The sequence below is a fragment of the Elgaria multicarinata genome, chromosome 13, assembly GCF_023053635.1.
Source record: "Elgaria multicarinata webbii isolate HBS135686 ecotype San Diego chromosome 13, rElgMul1.1.pri, whole genome shotgun sequence".
Taxonomy (NCBI): Eukaryota; Metazoa; Chordata; class Lepidosauria; order Squamata; family Anguidae; genus Elgaria; species Elgaria multicarinata.
The window spans coordinates 10455992-10482148 of record NC_086183.1 but is presented as its reverse complement, the minus strand read 5'-3'; the positions used below and the strand labels follow the sequence as shown (position 1 = coordinate 10482148).

At 43.7% G+C, this 26157-nt stretch overlaps 2 protein-coding genes across 7 annotated transcripts in view; one reads left to right on the top strand and one right to left on the bottom strand.

Moving 5' to 3' along the window:
• Positions 1-7417: 7417 nt before the first annotated feature.
• Positions 7418-13048, top strand: AUNIP (aurora kinase A and ninein interacting protein). The gene is made up of 3 exons (XM_063140348.1): positions 7418-7552; positions 9600-9723; positions 12141-13048. Exons 1-3 carry the CDS (start codon positions 7460-7462, stop codon positions 13046-13048), a joined length of 1125 nt encoding a protein of 374 aa, XP_062996418.1. The 5' UTR covers positions 7418-7459.
• Positions 11331-26157, bottom strand: part of MTFR1L (mitochondrial fission regulator 1 like) — a 30201-nt gene continuing 15374 nt past the window's right edge. For all 6 annotated transcript variants that reach the window (XM_063140357.1, XM_063140355.1, XM_063140359.1 and 3 more), the window contains 2 exons: positions 24528-24840; positions 11331-15030 (listed from right to left, as the gene is read on the bottom strand). In XM_063140357.1, the coding sequence (XP_062996427.1) occupies positions 14925-15030; positions 24528-24840 (419 nt within the window). In that variant the 3' untranslated portion in view covers positions 11331-14924. The remainder of the gene's footprint in view (positions 15031-24527; positions 24841-26157) is intronic.

Below are 26157 nucleotides of genomic sequence, written 5' to 3'. Positions count from 1 at the left end.
GCAGCTTCTTATGCAGAGATTTTGCAGGCATTTTATGGGGAGGCATCATAGGTTGGTGGTAGAGATTTTTGCATGCAGAAAGTCCCTGGTTCAGTCCCTGGCATGTCCAGGTAGGGACTGGGGGGTGGATGGGAAGACCCTTGTCCAAGCCCTGGAGAATTGCTGCCAGTCAGGGAAGACCTGGGATAGGCAGAAGGTAGATCTCCAGATGTTTTTGGACTTCAGTGGGTAGGAATGCTGGGAGTTGAAGTCCAAAACATCTGGAGATACTTTCTGCCCAACCTTGGTGTAGGCTGTACTGAGCTGATGGACCAAGAGTTTGACTTGGCATAAAGTAACTTTGTGTGTAGAGGTTTGGCAGGCGTTTATGGGCAAGGCCTGGGTTCAGCGTCCACCTATGGCTGTGAAAAAAACACTCCTGGAGATCCTGAATCCAACCCTAGAAGCCTAGGAGCTCCTATCCTGCATTGCCTCTAAGTCACATATGGAAATCTATCCTGCTTTGCCTTGAAACAGCATTTTGGTTTACGAGTTAGCTCCCGGACTTGTCCCTTCACTCTTCAGCTCCATCACATTCTGGGCAGGGGCAGTGAACCGTCTTACCCTAGCAGAGGTGGGGAGTGCAAATTGAGAAATCTGTTGGCCTGCCTCTGTGGCTGTGTTCAAAGCCAGTTTGTCTGCTTTAGCCAAAAGGTCATGGCCAGTTTTTTTCCAGTAGAAAGCAGCAATTACATACAGTAGTTAAACTTGAGTAAAATACCAATGCTATTACATCAGTTGGCCTCCCGTACAAGAAAAAGCGCATTCTTTTGCCCGATTTATCATGAAAGCATTGGCACATAACGCTGCCCAGTAAGTTATGAACACACGAGAGGGTGACCCTTTTTTCTGGGCCTCAGGAATATTCGGTAATCTCCAAGTATGCTCTTTTAAGAATCCCTCCCTTGGTCAGTTGGCAGTGGAAAAAGAGAATGAACCATTTCCCCCCATTTTGTTATGGCCACATACACAGGATGTAGAAGAAATTTAAAATATTGGCTGCCTTTATGTTTTTCTCTACAGCACAGATGGAGAGACTTTTTTTTCCTGGGGGAGGGGGCAGTGTGTTGTAGTGGAGTCAGGGTAGGGCTCAATTTTGGCCTTTTTCGCTATTGATCTTTGGCTATTGGGCATTATAAAAAAAAGTAATAAATGATAAGAAAATGAAATGCACTTTAAAATGTAATACATCACTGTTGGGGGGAAATCTGTGGGAGCGGGGCAAAGGCAGTGGTGGGTTGGGCCGTAGCCATGCTTCCCTTCTCCCCCGCCCCATTTCCTTCTCCTCTCAGAGAGGACTGTTGGGAGATGGACAAATGGTTCTTGCAGAGGTCTGAACTAGGGTTGCCATATGTCCCGGAAAACCGGGAATGACCCGATTTCCAGGAGATTCTGAAATGTCCTGACCGGCTGGGCAAGAATCCCAGATTCCTGGTCCAGCTGGCTGGAGAAATTCTGACCTCCAAAATGGTGCCTCCACTCAGTGGAGCGGCAGCAGCAGAGAAAAAGATGCATCCATCTGGCGCCTTTTCCAGAGCATCACCACTCCTCCACAGGCTCATCTGAGTCACTCACCGAGACTCACTTTATTGCGCCTGCAGCTGCGTAGAAGACGAACACCAGCGAGGAAAGGCGCACATGCTCTCCCCCGGCTATCTGAGTCCCAGGCAATGCGCAGGAGTTTGGTGAGCTGGGCTGGTTGTGGTCAGACCTTTAGAGTAGGTGCGGGGCGGAGCTGCTGGGTTATTTGTGGGGGAAGAAAGAGAGTTTTGTGGGGGACAGGAAGGATCGAGCGAGCGGGGGATGAAGGGGTGAAGGAGAGGAAAGGAGAAAGGGGGGAAAGGAAAGGAAAGTCACTCCCCCAAAAATTGCCCTTCAAAAATCCACCTCCTTGGATTTGGGTTTCAAGCCTCAAATCTGTTACCTGGAAGTAAGTTGCAGTGAATTTAAGATCTGGTTTTACACTTGTTGATGTTTTAATTGAAAAATTGGGCTTTCCCTAGACCTTTATATATTGCTCAGTTTTTTTAAAAAAAAAGCTTAGCCCCCCCCCCCAAATTGCCCCAGTTTTGTGGATTCAGAATATGGCAACCCTAGTCTGAACAGATCCCTTGTGGAGGCCTATTGGGTTGCCCAGTGGAGGCTGGTGGCTCTGATGTCAGTGAATCTGCTCCGGGTTTCAGTCAGAGATCTACAGCTCTTTGAGAGTTCTGACTGCAACCCAGAGCGGATTCAACACCCCACTGACATCAGAGCCACTAGCCTCCACTGGGGTTGCCCATCTCTGCTCTACAGCTTTTGGCCCCAGCTGGTTTTTCTGCACAATCCTATGTCTACTCAGAAGTCCTAGAAGGCTCACTGGTTTTTTTTTCCTCCCAGGTAAGTGTGTATGGGATTGCAGCTAGAGTTGCTTGCATCTGGAGACAGCCAGTGAAGCTCATGCATGTTTATTCAGAAGCCCCATTCCGTCTGTAGCAATCCCATGTGCGCTTTCCTGGGAGTAACCTCCACTGGGGCTGACTTCTGAGCAAACAGGCGGAACAACTGCAATGCATTCTTATACTCCCTTTTGTTTGTTTTGGGTCTGGGCCAGCCTGAGTGCTTCTTATAGTTCAGCCTTAGGCATATCTACTTGGAAGTCAATCCCACTGAGTGGGCAGAAAAAACAAAATTAAGAGTTTTATCGTATGCATGTTTAGACAGAAAAAAAGTCCTACACCTCCCAGCATTGTTGGGGGTTGTAAGATTCCAGTATCTGAGACAGTAAGACTGTGTGCAGCAGTAGCTGAGGAACATGGGTGGGAGGGTGCTGTTGCACCGTGTCCTGCTTTGTTGGTCCCTGGTCAACAGCTGGTCGGCCCCTGTGTGAACAGAGTGCTGGACTAGATGGACCCTCGGTCTGATCCAGCAGGGCTCTTCTTGTGTTCTTCTTTCTGTCGAAACGTCCAGCGGATTGCACTCTGAACCCTATACCTGCGATAAGCAGGAAACAAAATCCACAATAAAAACAGCAAACCCAAACACGAGCCAGTGTCTTACATATAATTAAGGCAAGTTACAGATGAAGCAGTGATAAAGAAGGCATGGCATGGAAAACACCTTTGAAAATGAACTCCAAGTGAGCCAAGTCAGGAACTGTAATTGCAAGACTTCATCAAGACCTCGGGCATAAATAAGGAATGGGAGACTGGGATTTGGAGCAGGGAGCATGAGAGGCGTGGGTGTGACTGGCTTTGTGTCAAAACATACATTAGTATAAATAATGTGTTATTTTCATTATCTGCATATCAAGCAGCTATGCCTCTCCCTTCCCCCCCCCCACCGGCCAGTTTTACTATCAGGTGCAAGAGGCTCAATCTGGATCTTAAACGCCCCTCTACTCCACCATGCGAGGGTCCCAATCCTGACTGGGGCCCCTGTGCCTATTCTACATTGATGTAGCTGCTAGATGCGGATTTAAAGTCGTATTTGTTTTGGCCCTTTGTGTGGAGACAAGGCCCCTTCACACGAGAAAACGTGCATGCTGAGGAGGGTAATCCTACATTCAAGTCTTACCCACCCTGGTGCCATCCAGTTGTGTTGGATTACAACTCCCAGCACATCTCAGCCAACATGGGGGCATGCTGGGAGGACACGAGGTTGGGGTTAGTGGCTATACAACTCTAAGGTGCAATCCGATGCATATTTTGACAGGAAAAAGTCCCATAACTCCTCCCAGCATGCCCCAACTAGAAATAACTCCTACAACTCCCAGCATGCCCCAGATAAATAACTTCTACAATTCCCAGCATGCCTTGTCTAGAAATAAGCCTTACAATTCCCAGCATGCCCCAGCCAAGTATGTCTACAATTCCCAGCATGCCCCAGCCAAGTATGTCTACAATTCCCAGCATGCCCCAGCCAAGTATGCCTACAATTCCCAGTATGCCCCCAGCCAAGTATGCCTACAGTTCCCAGCATGCCCCAGCCCACCATGCTTACAACTGAGTCCTACAGCTCCCAGCATGCCCAAGACAGCATAACCGCCTGGGGTATGTGGCGCTTACTTCTGCCTCGGCATGCATAGGATTGCTCCCTGAGAGAGATTCGTGGGAGAAAGCAGACCAGGAGCTCCTTTTGCCTCCTCTTCCTGCTGAGGAAGCAAAACTTGCTCCGAAGCTCAACAGGAAAAGCGCCCGAGCGCAAAAGGAGAGCAAAAGGAGGGGGCGGGGCAAGGCGGCTGCTTCTCTCGCGATTGGTCATTTCCCGGGGGAGGGGCGGGGCAAGGCGGCTGCGTCTCTCGCGATTGGTCATTTCCCGGGGGAGGGGCGGGGCCTGAGAGGCGGGAAGCTTGGAGCCCGGGAATCCCTTTGCGAGGCCACCTGGAGCCGGGTCGGACGGGTGAGTAAGTCGGTTCGGGGGCTCAGCGGAGTTCCCCCTTCCCCACGCGTTAGGAAAGGGGCGTTATTGTTATTGGGCGAACTGGAAATGTGATACATTAATAAATGCTCACTAAAGTGCGCGTGCTTTTGCACTTTTAGGTAGGAAAAGGCCCTTCAACGTCCAGCGTCCCCCAGCCAGCCACACCGGATGGCGCAGGCTGGGCGCTGTAGGACCCCTCCCCCCCCTGGCTAAACTTGCGCAGGATTGGGCCCTTAATCTTTTGGAGTGGAAACAGCTCACGGCAGCATCTGAGACCTGTTTACTTGCACTGTGTTTGGTGGGAATTCACTGCTTAGCAAATGCATGTTATCCTAGCCAGTTCCAGGACAGGATGCATTTAATAGGGGACGGTGTGAAAGCGGAGTACAGAAGCGTGGTTTCTGTGGAGGGTTTGGAGCACATTTTATCAACCCCACCTACTAGTGTGTGGCTGGTGAGTTTGGTTGACGTGGCTCACTTAGAAGCTGCCAGTCTGGCCTGTTTTTCGAAAAATGGCCCAGAACGGGTATCAGAACGTGGTTTCTGTGGATGTTTTGTGGCAAATTGCATCAGTCCCTTGAATTAGTGTGTGACGGGTGAGTTTGAATGATTTGACTCACTTGGAAGTTGCCATTAAGGCCTGTTTTGCACAGTATGGACTATGGCCCTGAACTGTCGTCAGAATGTGGTTTCTGGGGGTGAATAGGATGGCAACCCTCAGCCTGTCCCCCACCCGTTGTGGTAGAGAACCCCCCCCCCCCCATCAGGACCATTGGCTCCAATGCATGGCATGCAGCAGCCATTTACCATGCATGCTCTCCTCCTGCCCTCCTCCAACAATCTCAGTAGACTATTGAGTATCTGCCCTGCCCTCTGCCCCATCAGCCCCAATGAGCATGAGCCATCACTGGTTATAAACCTTCTCCATAGGGCAAGACTGCATATTAGGGCATCAGGGCTGAGTGTCCCAAGAGGTAGCTGCACCATTAAGTAGGTTCGGGGTACCATTAAAGAGCAGCACATTGTCAATTGTCTATTATTATATTTTTACTGCCAAGGTGGGTAGAGTCATAGAATAGTAGAGTTGGAAGGGGCCTATAAGGCCATCAAATCCAACCCCCTACTCAATGCAGGAATCCACCTTGAAGCATGGCTGTCCAGCTGTATCTTGAATGTTTCTAGTGTGGGAGAACCCACAACTTCCCTAGGTCATTGGTTCCACTGTCACACTGCTCTCACAGTCAGGAAGTTTTTCCTGATGTCCAGCCGGAATCTGGCTTCCTGTAACTTGAGCCCATTATTCCGTGTCCTGCACTCTGGGAAGATCGAGAAGAGATCCTAGCCCTCCTCTGTGTGACAACCTTTTGAGTGCTTGAAGAGTGCAATCATGTCTCCCCTCAATCTTCTCGTCTCCAGGCTAAACATGCCCATTTCTTTCAGTCTCTCACCATAGGGCTTTGTTTTGAGTCCCCTGATCATCTTTGCAATACAACATTGCAATACAATACAATATTGCAAGATAATATTGCAGTGCTTTAGTCCTAAAATATTGTTCTCAATTTTTTCTAATGCATGTCGCTATTTTATATAATATAAAGGGGTCATTCCAACCCGTTCCTATGCATGGTTAGACAGAAGACAGTCCTACAGCTGTCCACTACAGAAAGGCCTCAGTGTGTTAAGTGGAAATTACTTCTTAGAAAATGCATTTAGGATTGCCGGCATTAATGCCATTATAATAAATGTGTTTCTACGCAAGAAACGTTTATATGAGAGAAGGAGGGGATTCTTGCAAAGGGAAAGGGGATATGAATTTGACCAGGGCTTTCAGGGTGGCCTTAGCGTTCTGTGTCTGCTGAGCAGGGCTCAAGTCCAATTGCGCTCTTTTGGGGGTTATCCCCCACCCCCATTTTATACTTCTGCAAACCTCAGCGTTAGATTGTAAGCCATATGGCAGGTTGTCTTGTTTTGTTTTGTTCTGTACAGCGCCATGAACATTGATGGCGCTTTATAAATAAATATTAATAATAATACCCTGGGGATGCCGATACCTCGCTCCTATTTGTGGATGGAACTGATTGGGCTACATAAGGACCCATACTTGGGAAGAATTTACTTCATTGGAACCCCCCCCCCCCAAAAAAAACACACCTTGCTGTCTGTCTGTGAGAGTAACAACGCCCACTGCATCAACTGGTTGGGGTTGATGCAGGAGGAAGAGGCCTATAGCTGGCGTGGCTGCTGCTTCGAGCTTGCCACCCCCGAAGCAGCTTTGCTCTGCCCTGGCCTTTCCCTCTTGAGGTTAAGTGGGCTGAGTCAGGAGCCGGCTTTGTTCCCTGCTCTAGGAAGGCAGGGCTGCAGCCTTGAGGAGAGGACCCGTCCTGGAGGCTGCAGTTCAGGTGGGAGCTGTTCTGTTGGCCCCCTCTCCCTCTGAGGGGTTGGGGCTTTGGAAAGGGGCTCAGAAGAAGCTGTTGTTGGGGCAGCCTATAGCTCATAAACTGAAGGTTCCTCATGTGTGATCCTTTAAAAGGGGGTTGGATAAATTCCTGGAGGAGAAGGCTATCCGTGACTATTAGCCCTGATGGCTCTGTGCTACGTCCAGTATCTGAGGCACTAAGCCTGTGTGCACCAGTTGCTGGGGAACATGGGTGGGAGGGTGCTGTTGCACTGTGCCCCGCGTAGTTGGCCCCTCGTTGACAGCTGGTTGGCCACCGTGTAAACAGAGTGCTGGACTAGTTGGACCCTTGGTCTGATCCAGCATGACACTTCTTGTGTTCTTATCCAATCACTAGGATGGATTTGGAGCAAGAGGCAAGTTGATGGAGAATTCCATTGTATGAAATGGAAAGGCTTTTATTTGCCCCTTATGGTCCCTACGCTATTTGGGTATACAGTACTGTCAACTTTTCAACCTGTTCTTAGCAACCACGAGGACTAGGAATTTGCTATGCAACCTCTCTTCTTTTGTCTTGGGCTGCAGAAAGTCACACATTCCCTGAATGCGGAAGGCGAATTTCTGATGAAACGGAAGAGCAGAAGCCCTGCAGAGAAGCAGCATGAGACTTGTGATGTCTGGTTGGATACTTCATCACTCAAAAGGAGAAAATTGCAGGTAATGGAACTACAAGACTGGATTCATGTCTTTAAAAACTCCACACTTTTAGGTGCCAGACCCGCATAGGATTGAGAAAATCTAATTTTTAATTGCCCGCCCAAAATTCTTAGGTGTCCAGGCAACCTGGCAATGTTTCCAATCCTGTAGATAAAAGCATTAGAAGAGCCCTGTTGGATCAGATCAAGGGTCCATCTAGTCCAGCACTCTGTTCGCAGACTGTTCCTGTGAGCAGCCAACACGCTGCCCACAGGAAACTTACAGGTAGTGCAATAGCACCCTCCCACCCAAGTTCCCCAGCAGCTAGTGTACATAGGCATACTGTCTTTGATATTGGAGGTAGCATAGACCCATCAGGACTACAGCTATTATCCTCCAGGAATTTATCCAACCCCCTTTTAAATCCATCCAAATTGGTGGTCATCCCTGCATCTCGTGGAAGTGAATACCATAGTTTAGCTATGCGCCGTGTGAAGAAGATAGGGAAACTTGCATGTATGTTCTGTCTGTTGCAAGCCCTAAATTCATGGTTTCTTTCCAGGGCTCATTATGTTCACACTGGATTGCTCATGAGTGATGAGCACGTGGCAGAGGCACGTATCTTTGCTTCTCTGTGGAAGTGTGAGACTTGAATGTGTTCATTCCAGGTGCTTGGGTACCCACTAGGAAGCGCAGATACTGTTTCTTCATCAGTGCTCATGACAAACACGGGGACGCCTGACCTGTGTTTGAGAAGGAGGTGCAAAGACTCCCACCACATTAAATCGTGTTTGCACTGATTTCCACAAAATTGCTAATTACCGAGAAGGTGGGTGGAAACTCCCTTTCTGCTGTTGAAGGTGTTCCAGCTCTGGCTTGCTTGTATCGAGCAGGAGGCTGGACTAAACCCCCTACAAGGCCTGCTCCAACTCCATGATTCTGAGAAGCTTGCCTTATTCAAGGTCAGGCTCTTTGTTCATCGAGCCTGGTCAGTATTGGCTACTCTGGCTGTAGTAGTGGTGGCATTCTGGAGTTTCTGGAAGAGACGTCTTGGACAGCATCTGCTATCTAATCCTTTTTGAACTGGAAATGTCGGGCTTGAATTGGGGGCCTTCTCCATGGGACGCATGCGCTCTGTCACTGAGCTGTAAACCCTTCCTAAAGACATTCTAAACCCAGTTCAAAGTGGTGTTGGTTTTGACCATTACAGCCCTAAGCAGCTTGGGACCAGAGCATCTAAAGTTTACTCTTGTACATACCTCCTTGGAATTTTAGGTCAACTTCAGAGCCACCCCTCTGGCTGCCTTCGCCGAAGGAAGGTACGCAGGTGGCCACAAGGGACAGAGCCTTCTCAGTGGTAGCACCCTATTTATGGAATGCTTTTTCTCAGGTGGCTCACATTGTTACTTTCTCAGTGCTAGGTGTACAGCACCATGTACATTGATGGTGCTATATAAATAAATAATAATAGTTGAAGACCTTTCTTTTCAACCAGGCATTTCAGAGACTTTTTTTTTTGTAGTGTATTCTGGCCATGATGTGGCTTTTTTTTTTTTGGTAGAACGGTGGGATATAAACCAAATCAATAAATACTCTGCTTTTAAACATTTGTATTGCATTTTATTCTGTTAATAATTTGTCTTGTAAGACACCTTGGGCTCCTTGCAAGGAAGAGTGGGATATAAAATAAATAAAAGTCCCACTGAGAAACAACAGGGAAATATTGGCATGCTCAGGGAAGCCCCAAAGTTTGCAGAAATGCAAACAAAATACTTTAAAAAAAAACTAAGGGGGCAACACACACACACACACACACACCCATCAAACAGCCTAATGAGGATTGAGCATGCTCAGTAACTATGGAATGTTGGGGGAAACAGAATGGAGTTTCCTGAAGGAGGCCCTGGCTGGCTGGGACCACTTGTAAATCCTTTTTTTCTCAAGGATTTGAGATAATTTATGTAAGCAAATCGATTCTAAGTGCTATGATTTAGGATTAAGCAACATATGAATGAAACCAGTTCACAATGGATGGATGAATTGTAACCTATATTTCTTTCCCACCCAGAACCTAATAGGTAAGCCCGGATTAAGGGTGGCGAATCGACTCTCTTATTCTACTCCAACAAAAGTGTCTCTTCCATTCACTAAACAAACCACCATTTCCACTTTCTTCAGTGTTCAACAAGCAGGTATGGTTTTTCCTCCCTTAGGAAAGGGCAAGTGACATTGGGGAGGGGGGGGGGCAAAGATCTTGGGACTCTGAATAGCCATGAGGCTTGAAAGACCTCCAGTTTCTTTCTAGAATTGTCTGTTACAGTTGGATCCAGATAACTGGACTCATTTTTTTAAAAAACAGATAAAATTGGCTCAGTTTATCAGGACTAAATGTTGAGTTTATCAGAGGCAGAGAACTGGGTGTTCAATTAAACTATTGCCTATATGGTCAGTAATATTGGATCCCACTTCTCCTAAATCTGCAATGTGTTTCATAAATCCTTTTTTTCTTCAAAAAAAACTCCTGTTGTAGCCTGGGAGGATTTATGCAAGTGAAGAGGTCAGAATTGCACCCAAATGCACTAAGACTGAACTAAGTGGAGAGAAATATTGTTGGCTTGATTGAATTGCATGCGTGCCTGGCATCCAAGCTGCATGTATGTAAACCGGTTCAGACTTACCAGAACTAAATCCAGCCGCCTGCTTCTTTTCCTGAATGACTGATTACTTCTGTCACTGAGTATCTGATTAGGACTCTGTGCATGCAGTTTTGGCAGACGGATTGTGCAAGGTAAACATGCCGGATTCAAGTCTGCGTTACTCTTTTTGAACAGGTGTACAGCCTGTGGTTGCATTCTTAGGTACTACTTAATTCCTTAAGAGAGCAATCCTATGGCCCCTAGACAGAGTCTGGGGGAACAGAGGATAGTTCAGATTCCTGGCTCTGCCGTCGGAGACAGGAATCTGAGCTCCTTGCCTCCTCCTTCACGTAACTGGCCTGGAGAGCACTGCAGAAGTGATCTCAGAGAGGAAGGGAAGGGAGCATGCTGGGGGGTGGGAGTGGGAGAGAGACTGGGGAAGCCGGCTTACACAATGTCCCCAGCCTCTTTCCCTCCTGCTCTGCAGAACCCCAGCTAGGTGGGCAAAAGAGCCCGTCTAGCTGAAATGCAAAGCAGGAGGAACGTGGAGGCAAATATCACCTCTGCTGCTCCTTCCAATCTGCATTAGATGCCCATAAGCCTCCACGTTTGGAAGCTTATGGCCTTCCCAGTAGGATGGCACCCTAAATGTACTTTGCTATAACCATCACTTTAATTAGACTGCTGCTCTTGTATTTGTTTCTGTTCTACTTAAACTCTCAGCAGCTCTCCATGCAGCCCTGGGGTGCCCCCCGCAGCCCAGCTGATTACATAAGTTGCACAGTGGGGAAGAGACCTATGTTCCAGCACTGCTGTTAGCAGCAGCAGGTTGGGATCCCTGGGAGTGGGGGGAGGCTTTAATTCCCCCCCCTTCTGTCTCTAGCCCCTGAACTCTGCAGGCAGGGAAAATTAAAACCTCTCCATCCCTGAGCACTTAGATTTGGGTGGGCGGGGAGAAGAATGTGCAGTCCCAAGCCTGGCACTGCATGCAACCCTCCGGACCTGTCCCTAACTTAGGCATTTCTATTGTTATGCAAATAAAAGCTACTGTTCAAGGAAAAAGCAAAATGTTTAGATGCAGTAGCTGTATATTTTCCCTGAAGGTGAAATTTACTAAGAGGAAAGTATCGGGCTTTAATAATTTACACATACATTTGCAGAGCTTTGTATAAGAGGATTTATTATTTCACGCTTGCATTGCACCTTTCATCGTGAATACACTATACAAAAACACACAAGGTCATTCAAAAAGCTTTGCTTCTCCACCGTTTTCCTAACAGTACACTACTCCTTCATGGGTAATTTTGAATCATCTCAAAAAATGAGGCAGCTGGGAAAAGGTAATTGAGGAAAGCAGCAAGACGTGACTCTACTTTGCTTTCAAGTCACTTTTTTTTTTTTTTAGGGAGGGAAGAGCAGCTGTTCGTTGCTTGTTCACCCCCATGGACGGGCAAGAAGTGGGAGCTACTGAGATCTTGCAGGAAAGTGTTTGGTCTCTGGTGGCCTTCTCTAAGGTGTCGCTTTGTGTATTGATTTTGCCACTAAGTGTAGCGGTGCGTATGGGGGAGAGCCCTGCATCAGCACTTCTATCATTACTTTCTTCAGTTATCCAGAAGGGTTCTTGCATCTGCTACAGTGTCTCCTAAGCTTTTGTTAGTTAAGGCATACTACTTTTTTCTGAATAAAAATGGGATGTACTCACCCAGACTAGGGACAAAGTAGAACTACTAGTCTCCCAGTGGAGTCTTGATTGCAAGGGCTGAGCAGTAAGGCATGCAAGAGGTAGCAGGCAACCTCCCCTACTAGTAGGTACTTTGGGCTTACAGGTGGTTTGGTTAGCTTATTGGGGGCTGTTCTGTTCCTCTAAATTGCCCACATTTGGGCTTTGGAGTAGGGAATAGGCTGTTTCGTACTTGCCGTTCTAAGCTATGTAGTAAAAGATGTATATTTGACCTGTCGACTTGTTCTTGCAGAGGAGAAGAAAACCAACACCCATAAAAGGCTATTGACTGTTGCATCCAACAGTGCCTCCAACCTGAAAGACCATGAACTGCCTAGCAGGGAGAAAGCCCCATTGCCAGCTTCTTCTCAGCCACTGGACTTGGAAGAGTGGAGCCAACAGAAAACGCAAGGCGTATGCCTTCCCCCTTGGTGTTCTGCCCCTACTCAAGCCCAAAGTAACAGCTGTATCCTGCCAGATACCAAGGGAAAAGTCTCTGTTGCAGAGCGGGGAGACCCTCTCTCCTTGGACTTAATTCAGCACCTAGAACAAAAGAGGGTTCTTGATCATGCAGCTATTTCTTATTCTCCTTTGATAGAGCAAAATGGTGGTCGGAAGAGAGAAACAAACACAACCTTGTTTCCGCTGGATAGTCAACACCTGCAGATAGTTTCAAGTAGAAGAACCAAGGCTCAGAGAAAACACAGATGCCCATCCTCTAATTCTGAGAATATAGATCCTCAGCTGGAGAAAAGTATAACAAAAATGAAGACTTTGAAGAGTTTTAATATAACTGCATCTGGACTCTGTCTGAAAACCAATGATGCCATTTCTAATTCTGATGAAGGGCATGAGACCAGCCACGTAGATGTAGCAAGTCTCCTGTTCACCCAGGACTCCGAGGGTCACAAAGTCATTTCTAACTGTTTTTTTCGTGGACAAGGTGAACCGTCTTTGCAAAAGAAGCCTCTTCGGCACAAAAGTAGCACAGTATCGAGCCCTTCTTATACGGAGTGCTCTGGGGCTTGTTATTCTGCAGAGAGAGGGCCCCACATAGATCCAGGCATGAGATTGTCTGTTCTAACAGACGTTAGTCAGAAGTCATGTTATGACTTGCTATTCACAGAGGATTCAGAAGGCAATAGAGTCATTAAACACTAACTCGTAATTGCTCTGTGGGATAAATGCTCTCAATGCATAGTTAACAAAACAAACTGATGCAGACTTGAGACGGTAGTTGCATTGTGTATGCACATATATATGTGTATGTATGTGTTGTTTATGGCTGTATACAGCATATTCAAGCTATTCTGTATGCTGGCGTCTTTAATGTGTCTAATAATGGAAATATGGTAAGGAAAACTATTTCTGTTGGCAAAATATGCAGCTATATGTAGAAGTAAGTAGTAGAACCTGCACAAACTGGATGAGCAGGGCCCCTCCTCCTTTTAAGTATACATGTTTTTTGTCTAAAAAACCTGTTTGTTTGCATTACTAGTTCTTAAATCATGTCTTTTTCCCCTTGCAGGCCTTAATGTTGGGAAAGGGAGACTTTATTTCAAATCTCCATTCAATGAGTATTTAATGAGCTCTTAGTCTAATCCATCCTTCCCCAACATGGTGCCCTCCAGATGTTTTGGATTTCAGCTCTCATCAGTCTGAACAAGCATGGCCATTGGCCAGGAATGCTGGGATTTATAGTCCAAAAAATCTGGAGAGCACCAGGCTGGGGATGGCTGGTCTAATCCACAACCAAAGTTCTTACTAAGATAAATATGTTCTAAGATACAAAGGTACCAAATAGTTATGAATAGCTACGTAGAATATTAAGGGTGTGAAAAAGGAGAATGCATCAAATGGAATCTGCTCTATGCTACACAGGAAACAGATAATGATGTAATGTACCAGTTTCACATTGGTGATCTAAAAGAACATGATGCCCTCAGATAACTGACAGCATCAGTACTGAAGTCACAGTACATTCACCCCTTATGAGATATCTGCCTGTGCACAGATGGCTTTTAATATATACTGTAAAATATAATCTTACTTTTGCTTTTCTACTTCTGTAGATTTCCAAGCAGATACAGTGAAGAGGTACTAGTCGTAATATATTTGAGCATGTGGTCAGAGGCTACATGAGACCATCTCACCACCAGGTTACAAGTGCTACATAGTGAGCTTTTAAACATCTCTCAGTTATCTCTGGACTAAGAAGAAGGCCCCCAGCACAGTCCAATAACAGTCTATGCCTCCCTTTCCTTGTGCTAAACATCAGTGCTAGGATATCTTATCAACTTCATAAGCTATTCAAGCTATTTAGTCCTGTTCCAAGGGGACCTTCATACTATATTGTTCATTCTTTATTCATTTGGTCTGCTTGACCCTGTGGCAAAGGGGAAGAGCAAGAAGGTACAAAGTTTGTGTTTTGTTTAAACATGGAGAAAGGGGCGGGGGAGGGGAGAGAAGAAATGCTGAAGCAAAGCTTTTCACTGTCTTGGAAAGACTCATTATGAACAGCCAGGTTTAAAATTCAAAAGTTTAGACTAGGCGCTTTACATCCCCTCCCATCCTCAACAGCACACAATAATTGTTGTCAAAAGAAAAGTTAGTTGTGGGAAAAGTCTTCTGAAAACAAGCATTTTTTCAACAAGCTTTACCTATAACTTGAAGTTGTAAGGAAAAAAATATCTTAGTAAGGTATCGCAGGCTTCAGAATTGCAGCAAAATTATGAACAAGTCATTTTTAACTTACCACTAAGTCAGTCACGGGCAATTTTCATTGTCCAAGTTTGTTTACTAACAATGCTTCAGTTCAAAACGTGGAAAACTATTTAGCTTTTTAAAAAGTCGTATCGGCTATGTGGAAAAAACATAGCAAAATGACAGTTTCTCTCACATAGGAGTTATTTCCACACACATACACACAAAGCCTAATCCCTAAAGGTTGTTTGATGCTCAAGGAAGGCAGCCAACTGTGGAGAAATATTTTAGGAGCACAATAATTTGCTTTACAAGGTAATAACTGAGCATAATGTCAGTTCTTTTTCATGTCCACATCTTCATCCTTCAATGCAAATTTCCTTCTTAAAACTTCTGCTATAAGAATGGCAGGATCCTCCTCTTTCAGTAAAGTTCTGTTCCTAAATGGAAAACACAAGATAAATGGTATTAACAAGAGCATGGGCTAATCCTCAATTGTAACTGCACACTAATGCAATTTTAAAAGTATTTCCTAACGTATGAGTAATGATTCAACTGAGTTTTTTGGGTGGGGTGGGGGCCCTGGAGGAGTCCTCCCAGAACCCTTACTGGTTTTAATGCGATAGCATTACAAATCCCATATATCTGAAGCTATGTAAATAGCGACCCTATTCAACCAACAGGCTAAGCCATGGTTAGGCCGCTAACCTTTTTGTAGCAAATAGTGAGCATGTTTAAACCATGGTTATGTAGCCATCATGGTTAAGAATGGTTCACACTAAGTCATGGTTCACATGATATGCTAAGCTGTAATGTTTAGCTCAGAATGCTTAAGCGTTGTGTCTTAGTGTGTCATCTGAACAGGGTCGATGTGACAAGTGAAGACTGCTGTACAGGATTTAAAAGTTACTAGCATTAGGCTCTTTTTACAAGACTATGAACAACATGAAGGAAAAGAAAAGGAGAGAATTTTCGTAGTTCTGTATGAATGTTAAAAAAAAAACAGGTATTAGGAGATGTGTGCTCCCATTATTATTATTATTTATTTATTTATTTATTTATTTATTTATTTATATATAGCACCATCAATGTACATGGTGCTGTACAGAGTAATGAACCACCTTTTTTGTAGCAAAAAGTAGAGGGCTAAAAATAGGGGAGCAGCTAGCCTTGAAAGGTTTTTTGTTTGTTTAACATGCTGATTAGCACAGGGGTGGACCTGCTGAATAGCTTGTGATGTCATGGTGCTATTCAGTTGGTACACCAAGATACTTGTGCTACAGTTTAACATGCAGTCATGTACTAGATACGCCAGCGGAGGGGGGGGAAAAAGCCTTTTTCCCACCAACAAAACCAAACTTTTAGGGTGAAGGCTACTGTAGATTTTCCAAGAACCTAGTTTTCGACATTAAAGTTCCAATAATGCAATCCCCCATCTGCATCCTGGCATTGTATATTCCATGAAAGGCTCTACCACATGGTTTTACTGCATGCATATATCTTTTAAGTTTCCACCTCGTTTTCTGTATAATCCAAAAACAAACAACTTGGTGATACTTCCTACCTCTTTGCAAGCATTATACTACATGAAAAAATCTTGAGTTATAGGATCCTTGCTCTTCAGTAGAATTCATAATAAAATCCCTAGACATTCTCCAGCAAATGTGCAAGATGGAAGTCTACCTTCTGATAAAAATACAAACACATTAAAACTTGCACCCTGAAGAACTGACTGTGTAATCCACATTTACCTAGCTGGGCAAGCTCATCTCAAAACTGCACCAACATACCCGAAGCGTAAATTGCAGCCTTTCTTCCTCCCCCAGCTGCAACCCTGAAAGTCTTCTCTATTATCTGTTTTGGATTATAAACTGACTGTGCGCAGGGGCCTGTATATCTTTGTCTACACAATTACAAATATTTTAAAACCACCCTTCATTCATGCAGATATTAGAGCATTGTACAATGAGTAGGACCAAAACAAGTTTTACAAAAGTAAAACAAAATCCAAACAATAGTATTTATTTATTTATTAAATTTATATACTGCCCCATAGCCGAAGCTCTCTGGGCGGTTTAGAGAGTCAGATAAAACCACACAATAGACAGATCATCATAGCACCCCCCGTCCCCCTTAAAATGCCTCACAGCACTGTACATTAAAAAAAAAAATTACATTGCTTTTGCAGAGAAAGGGAACAAAAGATTCAGAAAGGACTAGCAGCTATAGTATACAACTGTCCGATGAACAAGGCTGGTAGAGTTGAGGTTTTTTTGGGGGGGGGGGAGGAAAGATAGCCCCGTGGACCAGAGGCTAGCCCTTAGCTGCAGAAGGACACTCAACAGATTAACTGCTTTATCCTATGTTTGCTGAACACTTATTGACAAAAGTCAAGGAGTCTTTACTTGACTTTACTCTGGCGTGGCAATTCCAAACAGCAAATTAGTCCAATCACACCTAATGGATCTATTCAAACATATTGTAAGCAATGCTTTTCAGAGGTATCTGCTGTTCAAAGCTGATTCAAGCCCCAAAACAGCCTTCCTCAACCTGGTGCACCCCAGATGGCTAACGCTGGCTGGAAATTATGGAAATGTAAAGGGTACTTCCTTAAAGGATTCCAGTGACATATTGAACCAACTGTATGAAAACAAGCCAAGTCAACTCCCCTTCTAGACTGCACTACTCTGCTTTCTGTTCATTAACTAGTTTTCGATCCATAAAAAGACCTCTCTTATTCCAGATCGGCTAAGTTTGCACAGGAGTCTTTGCTGAGGGACTTTGTCAAAACCTTTTGGAAGTCCAGGTAAATAATAACTACCAGATTACCCCTGTCCAGATGTTTACAGAACTCTAAAGCCTGGTTCAGACAACACGCTAAAACCATGCTGCTTAACCACAAAATGGTTAAGGGAATGCCCTTAACCATTTTGTGGTTAAGCAGCATGGTTTATAGCGTGTTGTCTGAACCAGGCCTAAAAGGTTAGTGAAGCAGGATTTACCTTTGCAGAAGCCATGCTAATTCTTTTTCAGCATACGCTTACTAATTTTATCTTTAATATTGTTTTCAACCAATTTACCTGGAACAGACATTAAGCTAACTGGCCTGTAATTCCCCAAATCTCCCTGGATCCCTTTTTAAAAATGGGTGTTACATTGGCTGTTTTCCAGTCCTAGTAAAAGGCTGAACTTAGGGACATCTGACATATTTTTTGTTAGAAGATTAGCATTTTCACATTTGAATTATTTAAGAACTCTAGGATGGATCCCATCTAGGCCTGCTGATTTATTAACTTTCAGTAAGCAAATAAGGTTGAGAACTTTTGCCACTATTATTTGCCTCAGTTCCCTAGACTCCCTGAAAACATTGGTTCAGGCATCTGTCTAATAACTTCTGCCGTAAAGACAAATGAAAATAATTCATTCAGCTTCTCTACAATCACCTTATCCTCCTTTAGTACTCCTTTAACTCCTCCAGCAATCCAACCGCCACCCTAGCTGGTGTAGCGACTGAAAGCTACTTATCAAAGGAAACGAAGCAGCTATTGATAGCAAAAAATGGGAGATGCTACAAATTCAAACAAATGGCTTAAGTTTGGATTCTTAAAGATAAATCCAAGTGTGTGTACAAACCCTGTTTCACACAAGAAGCATCATAGGGATTTGGAATTTGTCCAATTTCAACTCTCTTATTTCAAACTCGTTTTCTCACATCTGTTGCAGCTCTAGTTCTCAACCATGTAGTATTCCCCTGATACTCTAGATAATTCTGTTTACCAGTTTAATTAACATGGGGGTGAGGTAGGAATCCCCATGGAGAAGCATATTAAAAGGCTCTTCTACAAAATCATATTAATTTTCTCCTGGTAGCTTCTAAGGTGGCCGTTTTCCCCAAGAGAACTTAAAATACATAGTTTAGAAATCTATCAAAACACCTCAGTTCTGGTTTGTGCCAGACATTATCAAATTTCTTACTATGCCAATCTCAAATATTAGCAGTGCACTTTGGAGCTAAGGAGCATTGCTTCGAGCCCAAGAGGTATAGAATTGATGGGATACATCCTCCTTTACACCTTTTAACTTGGCAGGTAACTCTTCTTTCGAATGGTAATTATGAATTGGTAATCATAAATGGAAAACATCTAATGTGTATGCGCACGCACACATAGACACACATATCCTTTCATTCTACGTTAATTAGTCTGGAATTATTATCTTCTGATTTCATAAACAAAATCACTAGTGTGAAGTAGAATCCTTACTTCATGCATAACCATTGACTATTCTTTGAGCACCTTGGCTGTGAGCATCACGATTGTGTTTAAGATTTTAATCCACTTTAAGTGATCTGGAATATCTACCTTAAAATCACCATCTTCTCAACTAGATTACCTGTTGCCTTGGAAGCCACAGTCATTAATGCAGGGGTCCCAATCTTTTTGGATCTATAGGCACATTTGGGAATTTAAGAAACTGCTGTGGGCACCACCGCAAAATGGCTCCCATGAAGGATGTGGCTAGTCACATTAACTACTAAAAAGACATGTAATCACCCAAAAAAACTTAATAGAAGAGGAAGGATCTGAACTCCAAAGCCAATCCATGTATTTGACCCCAAAGAAGCACAACAAAATAACCATTTAAAGTTGCAATCCTATACATGCTTACATGGAACTAAGTGGGACTTATTTCTGAGTAGGCCTACATAAGATTGCTCTGCTCAACCTATACATCCCCCCACAAAAAAAAAGGAGAGAAAAGGTTTTCCCTACTTTGACTCCCAGGTTCAGCCACTCTATTACCCATCTGGTGCTCCTACTTCTGTCATCAGAGACACTGCCTAGGAAGGTGCTCTGTGTGTGTGGAGAGAGAGAGAGAGAGAGAGAGAGAGAGAGAGAGAGAAGGGTCTAGGAAGGAAAACAAGGTTAGAGGTTAGGAGCAGGAAGAAGTAGCGAGAGGGGGGAGAGAAAGAGAGACTACGGGGAGGGGGAAGGGGAGAAACAGCGAGGAAAAGAGATGGGGAGAAAAAGTGAGACTGGGGGCTGGAAGTGGAGAGAAACAGTGATATAAAGGGGTGAGTGAGAGAAAGCAAGGAAGGAAGAGAAAGAAAGCTAGGGAGAGAGCAAGGAAGGGAGAGAAATAGTGAGGCTAAAGTCTGGAAGTGGGAAGGGAGAGAGAAAAGGAGAAAACTGTAATCAGAAGATTGTTCCTTTTTCCCCTGTTGCCAAACCACTGATCAGTAGTAGGTTCAAGAACAGGAAGGAGAACTTGGCACCCTAATTCTGCCCCCTCCCCCAAGTTTTTTATTCAAAAAAATAGGTTTTTGATGGGGGTAGGGAGTGGAGAATTTTGTAAGTGCTACTGGAGGTCCGCACGGACTCCATGGCACCTGCAGCTGTCATGTTGGGGACCACTGCATATAATTTAGCACTCACTTCTAAAAATTAAATGGAGGTAAATTGACCAATTTAATTTTGGTAATCATATCACAAGGGTCCTGAATGGCAGCAGCATTGCACCTTCCCATCCTTTAGTGAATGAGGCCATTTGGCTACTTTCTCCTAGTCCAAAACTGCTTCAAGGAAATCTTCCTATTAATTCTCACACCATTTCATCAGTCAATGTATGTTGGATGAAAAAGCAAGCTCAAAGTACTGCACTCACTACATCAGGGATAAGCAAAATGGTGTTCTGCAGTTATTTTGGATTACAAGTTCTCCAGCCAGCATGGCCAATGGTCAGAGATTATGGGAGTTGCAGTTGAATACATCTGGAGGGAACTGGGTTGCCTACCCCAGTGCTACGCAATGTCAGACTCTTCCTTCTGTAACCTACTGGTTAGAGAGCGTTACACTGACATACCACCTTAGCACCTCAAAGACTTAAGAATGAACCCAGCAACATCCACCCAGTGTAGTGACCGTGTTCTACATTTGCTTTGTTTCATGCACAAGGTTAAATGCTGTGTTATCTGTGTGGTAGCGTTCTTCACACAAAAGCAGCTTGAAGAGCAACAACTGACTGCTGTTTTTACAAATTCACCTGACAAAACCCCACCCCTCTTCCTAGAACTTCTTGTTAGGTCTGCAACTTATTAAGATTGATGACAGCACTAATTCATCACTTCCTCTTTGCTTTCCTCAGAAATGCCCACATTAGAACAAACTTCCTGCAGCCGCCAGTACAAAAATAAAATTATGGCAGACCTCTGACTGAGAGCTCCTTGCATCAGACGTTCCTAAATTTTATCCTAAGAACCGCTCATGCAAAGAGGCAGTGCCCTGTGTGCATCCAATAACATGGACAAAGAACCCTCTCCCAACTCATCAATGAACGGCTGAGCTTACCTAAAGAGGGGGATGTGCTCCATTCTCTCCTTTGAGAGCCCTCGTCTACAGCTGCTCACTGCCAAGCACGGAGGGGTGTGCAGCTCTTAAAAGCCCGAATTTTGTTTGTCTCAGCTGTGCCAAGGCTCTGTAGCTATGTAGTCTGCAACATTTGCAAGAAATACAACTGGCCAGGGTTCTTTCAATCCTGCAGTGAGGGGAGCAGCTTCCTATTTCTACAAAGTCAGGGTTCTGTTCATTGCTAAGAAGAGGAGAGTAGGATGTTAAGCTAACCTTCCTACCATGGATTTAAACCATGCACAGACCAGCAAAGAAAAGGGTCTTTTCTGTTGTGGCACCCAGGTTGTGGAAAGAGTTTCCTAGAGAGGCACGCCTGGTGCCTATGTTGTGCTCTTTTCGGTGCCAGTTGAAGACCTTTTCCCAGGCATTTTAGGCTTTTTGTTTCTATTGTTTTAAATCTTTTATGGCATTTTAAATCTTTGCATTGCTGCAAGATTTTATTTTTATTTTATACTGCAGTTTTAAAGTTTTCTGTTGTATTTTATGGTAAACCATGCAGAGAGTTTCAGTTACTGAACGATAAAGAAATGATGGCACAAAGAGGTGTATGAAGGAATATTAAGGGGGACGTTTAAGTGTTTGGATTGCTTTTCAAAACTTAAATAGTTTTTAAAATGGTGATGGATCACTGACTATGGGGAGGACTATGACCCTGCTTTGCTTGCTGAAGGTCCTAGATTCAATTCTCAGCAACTCCAGTGAAAAGGTTCAGGTGCAACATTTACTTCATTTGCACCTTTTACATTACATCAGGTGTGGGAAACCTGTGGCCCTCCAGATGATTTGGCCTACAATTCCTATCAGCCCTAGATAGCACAGCCAATGATGAGGGATCATGGGAGATGTAGGCCAAAACATCTGGACGGTCACAACTTGGCAATGTCTGCATTACATAATTGCCTGTTTCTGATACTAGAATGAGCTAGGCTGGGGAGAAAATTGTCTAATGTCAAATGATGTACACCGACTGCCCTGAGAGGTAATAAATACATGTTATGGGGATGAGGGGGTAGAGGGAACACAGGTATAATTCAAAATGAGACAAGAAAATAAACATGTGTAAATATACATTTACTCCATCTGGCAAATCTTGGTTTTCCTTTGGAAGAATTATGGTAACAAATATAGATTTGTAACTAGAGTTATTTAGGATGTGGAATGAATATTTGGTATTATTTGCATCTTTGCATATGTTCTATAAGATTTCAGATTTGGAAATAGTAATATTTATATAAAACCCTATAAAGTCTAACAAAAGAATAGCAGTTAAACCGGTTCAGGAAGAAAAACCCACTAATGAGAGCCAGTGTGGTGTAGTGGCTAGAGTGTTGGACTGGGAGTCAGGAGATCCTGGTTCTAGTCCCCACTCGGCCATGGAAACCTACTGGGTGACTTTGGGCCAGTCACAGACTATCAGCCCAACCCACCTCACAGGGTTGTTGTTGTTGTGAGGATAAAGTGGAGAGGATGAGGATTATGTACGCTACTTTGGGTTCCTTGCAAGGAAAAAGGCGGGATATAAATGCAATAATAAAATTTAAAAAAAATTATGTTGCACAAAATGTGATGTGTAGGTGTACAACTGCAATGCAGATCGCTTAGAAGAACTGCTTACAACAGCGCAAATTCTCTGTTACTGGATGTTTTACCAGACTTCACATAAGTTATTCAAAGTTGAAGCTAAATGAGCCTGACTTGTGAATGGTGGCAGAGTAATCCCTGCTAATTCTTGCAACAGGCCAAACAATGATATATGCCCTTTCTACTTGTAATGGATTTTTCTTCCTGAAAAGGTAGATTTGGAACCTATGAATAACCTCAAAATCAGCCGTTCAGAAGATATAAATATATATACAGTATGAGAAAAGATCCATTTCAGCTTTGTGAATCATATTCCAGATGTCAATAAACTTAAGGAAAAGAACTCAGAGGAGAAAGCTGTCCTCTCTTTAGCATAAAATTTAGTTCCTTAGGAAACTAGAGAGGGAAAAACCCAAGGGCAGCTGACACAGAAGCTGACCACATAACTTACACTTTAATTCAATGTTTCCATGGTATCACACAGCTTATTACCAGAATTAAATTGCTTTAACTGGATCATGTATTAAATGAATAAGGAATATTATTATTTTGAAAAGCTCTTTCTCTGGGTAATGAATGCTACCTTTTGATACCAGCTGCCTGATGAAGCTTGCAAGAGTCAAAGAATATCATGTTCAAGGAAGAGTGTGGGCAAAACAGTACTGAAAATGTTAGAATTAAGCTGTTTTAATTGTTGCCCAATTTCAATGTGAAAACTGCTTTGAAATGTTGTCGCCATTAACATTCTATAAAAACCAAAAACTCCCAAAGCAGTACTGGCAAATTATTTTCCAGTATTTGGCAAGCATTCCCAGCTTACTAGTATAGTTACATATTCTATTATTGTTAATAATCACACCCTTTTCCCTACTGAGCTCTGACAGGCGTACAAGGATGAGGCTTATCCCAGTTTACTCTCACAATGACCCTGTGAGGCAGATTTGAAGGACAGAAAGAGGAATAGGGAAGAGAGTAGCCCAAGTTCACCTAGCAAACTTCATGGCAGAGACTGATCCCAAATCTCCATTATCAAAGTCTAACACTCTAAACTGCATGTATTGTTTTAGCTTCTGTTGCTTTAAATTTGTTGCTGTATTTTAAACCTTTGCATTGTTGCTAGGTTTTATTTGTTTAAAGAAGTTATTTATATTGTATCTTACCATGTTGTATTTTATGGTTTTAACTGCTGTGAACTGCCCAAAGAGCTTCAGCTATTGGGCGGTATAGAAATGTATTAAATTAAATACTAATGAGGCTTTATGCCTAGAAAGTGACAGAACACACGGGAAGTGGTTTTCAGCTTATCAAAGCCCAAATCTTTACGCACATACCTAGAATGACACTTAATTGAAGTGACTCAGTTCTGTTAATGCATTATGGGAAACTGGAAGGCAGCAGGAAAAAATGAAGACAAACAGCAAGAACAAAGGCAGTACCTCTGACCATTAGATTTCTTATCACTATCTGGTCTCAACTGCTAAAGTTATAAGAATCGCAGCGTTCATTTGCGGAATAGTGGTTCAGAATGTTCAGAATCACAGGTAAACAGCTAAAATCCAAAGCCAGTTGCCTGGTCCTCCACGGGCACTGAGAATCACCTTCAAGGTGAAAAGGCAACAAGGCTTTCCAGGAACCAGCATCATTTTTATGGGCCACAAACAACGATGATAGGTAGGCAGGCAGGCTAGTCACTCCACCAGATTCATTGGCATGGCTGCCTTAATCAAAAGTGAAAAGGTTATCATGAGGAAAGGTTTTCAAACATGTCAAGGTTGGTACTGCTGCAGCAATACAAGAGAAGTACTTTAGACTCCTGTAAACCTCAATCACAGCACTAGCGACCAGCAGATGTGACTTTAGACAAAGCAAAACTGCAAGCTTCCAATCAGAAAATAAAGAGACTTTTAGGGATGGAAAAAGAAGAAAAACAACGAAAACAAAAAACTTACAAGTCTTTGTTCTGTTTCATCCTATGAATGTCTTTAAGAATGCCCATCATGTCTGCAAAACTGCTGGCCTTTGACAGAGACACCGAATCTTCGTCGTCGGAATCCTTTGGGTCTGCTTTACAACATTCAGAGGTTGCAGAACAAAGCATGGAAACGGATGGAAGCTCTGGGCTTTCTAATTCTGCCTCCTCCTCTGTGATATCACTAATGACAAAGGAAGTTGTAGATTGGAATGAGGATCCAAAACAAGGTAAGGGAGAAGAGACATTTGAACTTCCTGGAGATAATAAATCTGGCGTTAATGAAGAGGAAGCTGAAAAAGAGAACAATAGATGCAGACATAAACCTAGTGCCAAACTACAGATTTTATTCTGTGCAACAGAACACACGCCAAGCTTACTTCTTAGATGATCTCCCCACGAAAAGACTTCCACAGGCCCTCCTCCCACACAGCCCTTGCTAAGATACCTTTTCGAATGCAGCATAAAGGACCCAACAACATTCCATCCTCCCATTACCAACACCATCACCTAAATGGCAATATTCCCATATGTTTAGAAGTCTATGGTTCCAAACTTGCCACCTCAATGAATTGAATTTTCATGAGGACCTCAGAAAGAGCAAGTTACCATTCCCTGTATTTAATAGATGGGAAAAGAACTGGCCCATGGAGACTTAGGAAGTCACTCCTGGTGTTAACCAACCTGGGCTCTTCTCTTTTTAGTCAGAACCAACCATGCCCTCTGCACAAGCCACCTCTACAGAGCCTCTTTCTTTCACACGTTATTTTGAGAGATACTGGAAGAACAAAAGGCATTTTCCAGGAGTCAATTTCTGGAACTAGGAATGCCCGCATTTTACACATTTTTCAAAGTGCCTGTGCCTTGGGTGCAAAATCTTGAATGGACATCACAAAGGAGTGACCATAGCTCAGTGGTAGTGCTTGTGCTTTGCATGCACAGGATTCCAGGTTCAATCCCTGGTATCGCCAGTTAAAAGGATCTCAGGTACCAGGTGATGGGGAAGACCCTTCTCTATTAGTCTGACCTAGTACAGTAACCTGGTAAAATCTATTCTACTAAGAAAACATGATGCATCCCATATCCCAGTGCTTCAAAACTCTGAGTTTAAATGTCCCCTAAATTTATCGGACCACAGTCTGAACTGAGCCACTACCTGGAAACTTATCTAGTACACTTTGCAAACTATCTGGAGCTTTTACACATAACCTTTTCCCCAGGTTTCCTGCTGATTCCCCTTGTCATCCCAGTACAGGCCATCACCTCCCACAAAATGCTGTATGCTTTCTCTTGGCATGTCTACACCTGCCACACACACACACCACTCCACGCCAGAAGGAGATCTTTTGCAAACCAGGAACTTAAATTTTGATTTAAATTAATCAGGAGTTCCTTATTGCGTCTGAATTCAGGGAACTCTGACAAACTATGGTTACTTTGAATAAGCCAGGATCAAACAGCAATTTAAGATCCTATCTTGTTTACTAATCATAGTCTAACTGGAGTCCCCCAAGTTTGGATATAACAAGGAACTTTGTTTAAAATTATAAGAGGAAAGTTTCAATCACCTCTTCCTGGCATGTGAAAGAGGAGTAGAGGAGCATGTGAGC

What these genes read in the sequence shown, in the direction of transcription:
- AUNIP (XM_063140348.1), top strand. Translation starts at nt 7,460, where the DNA reads ATGAAACGGAAGAGCAGAAGCCCTGCAGAGAAGCAGCATGAGACTTGT. An exon ending in TCAAAAGGAGAAAATTGCAG is followed by an intron (nt 7,553 to 9,599) that starts GTAATGGAACTA and finishes TTTCCCACCCAG; the next exon opens with AACCTAATAGGTAAGCCCGG. An exon ending in CTTCAGTGTTCAACAAGCAG is followed by an intron (nt 9,724 to 12,140) that starts GTATGGTTTTTC and finishes TTGTTCTTGCAG; the next exon opens with AGGAGAAGAAAACCAACACC.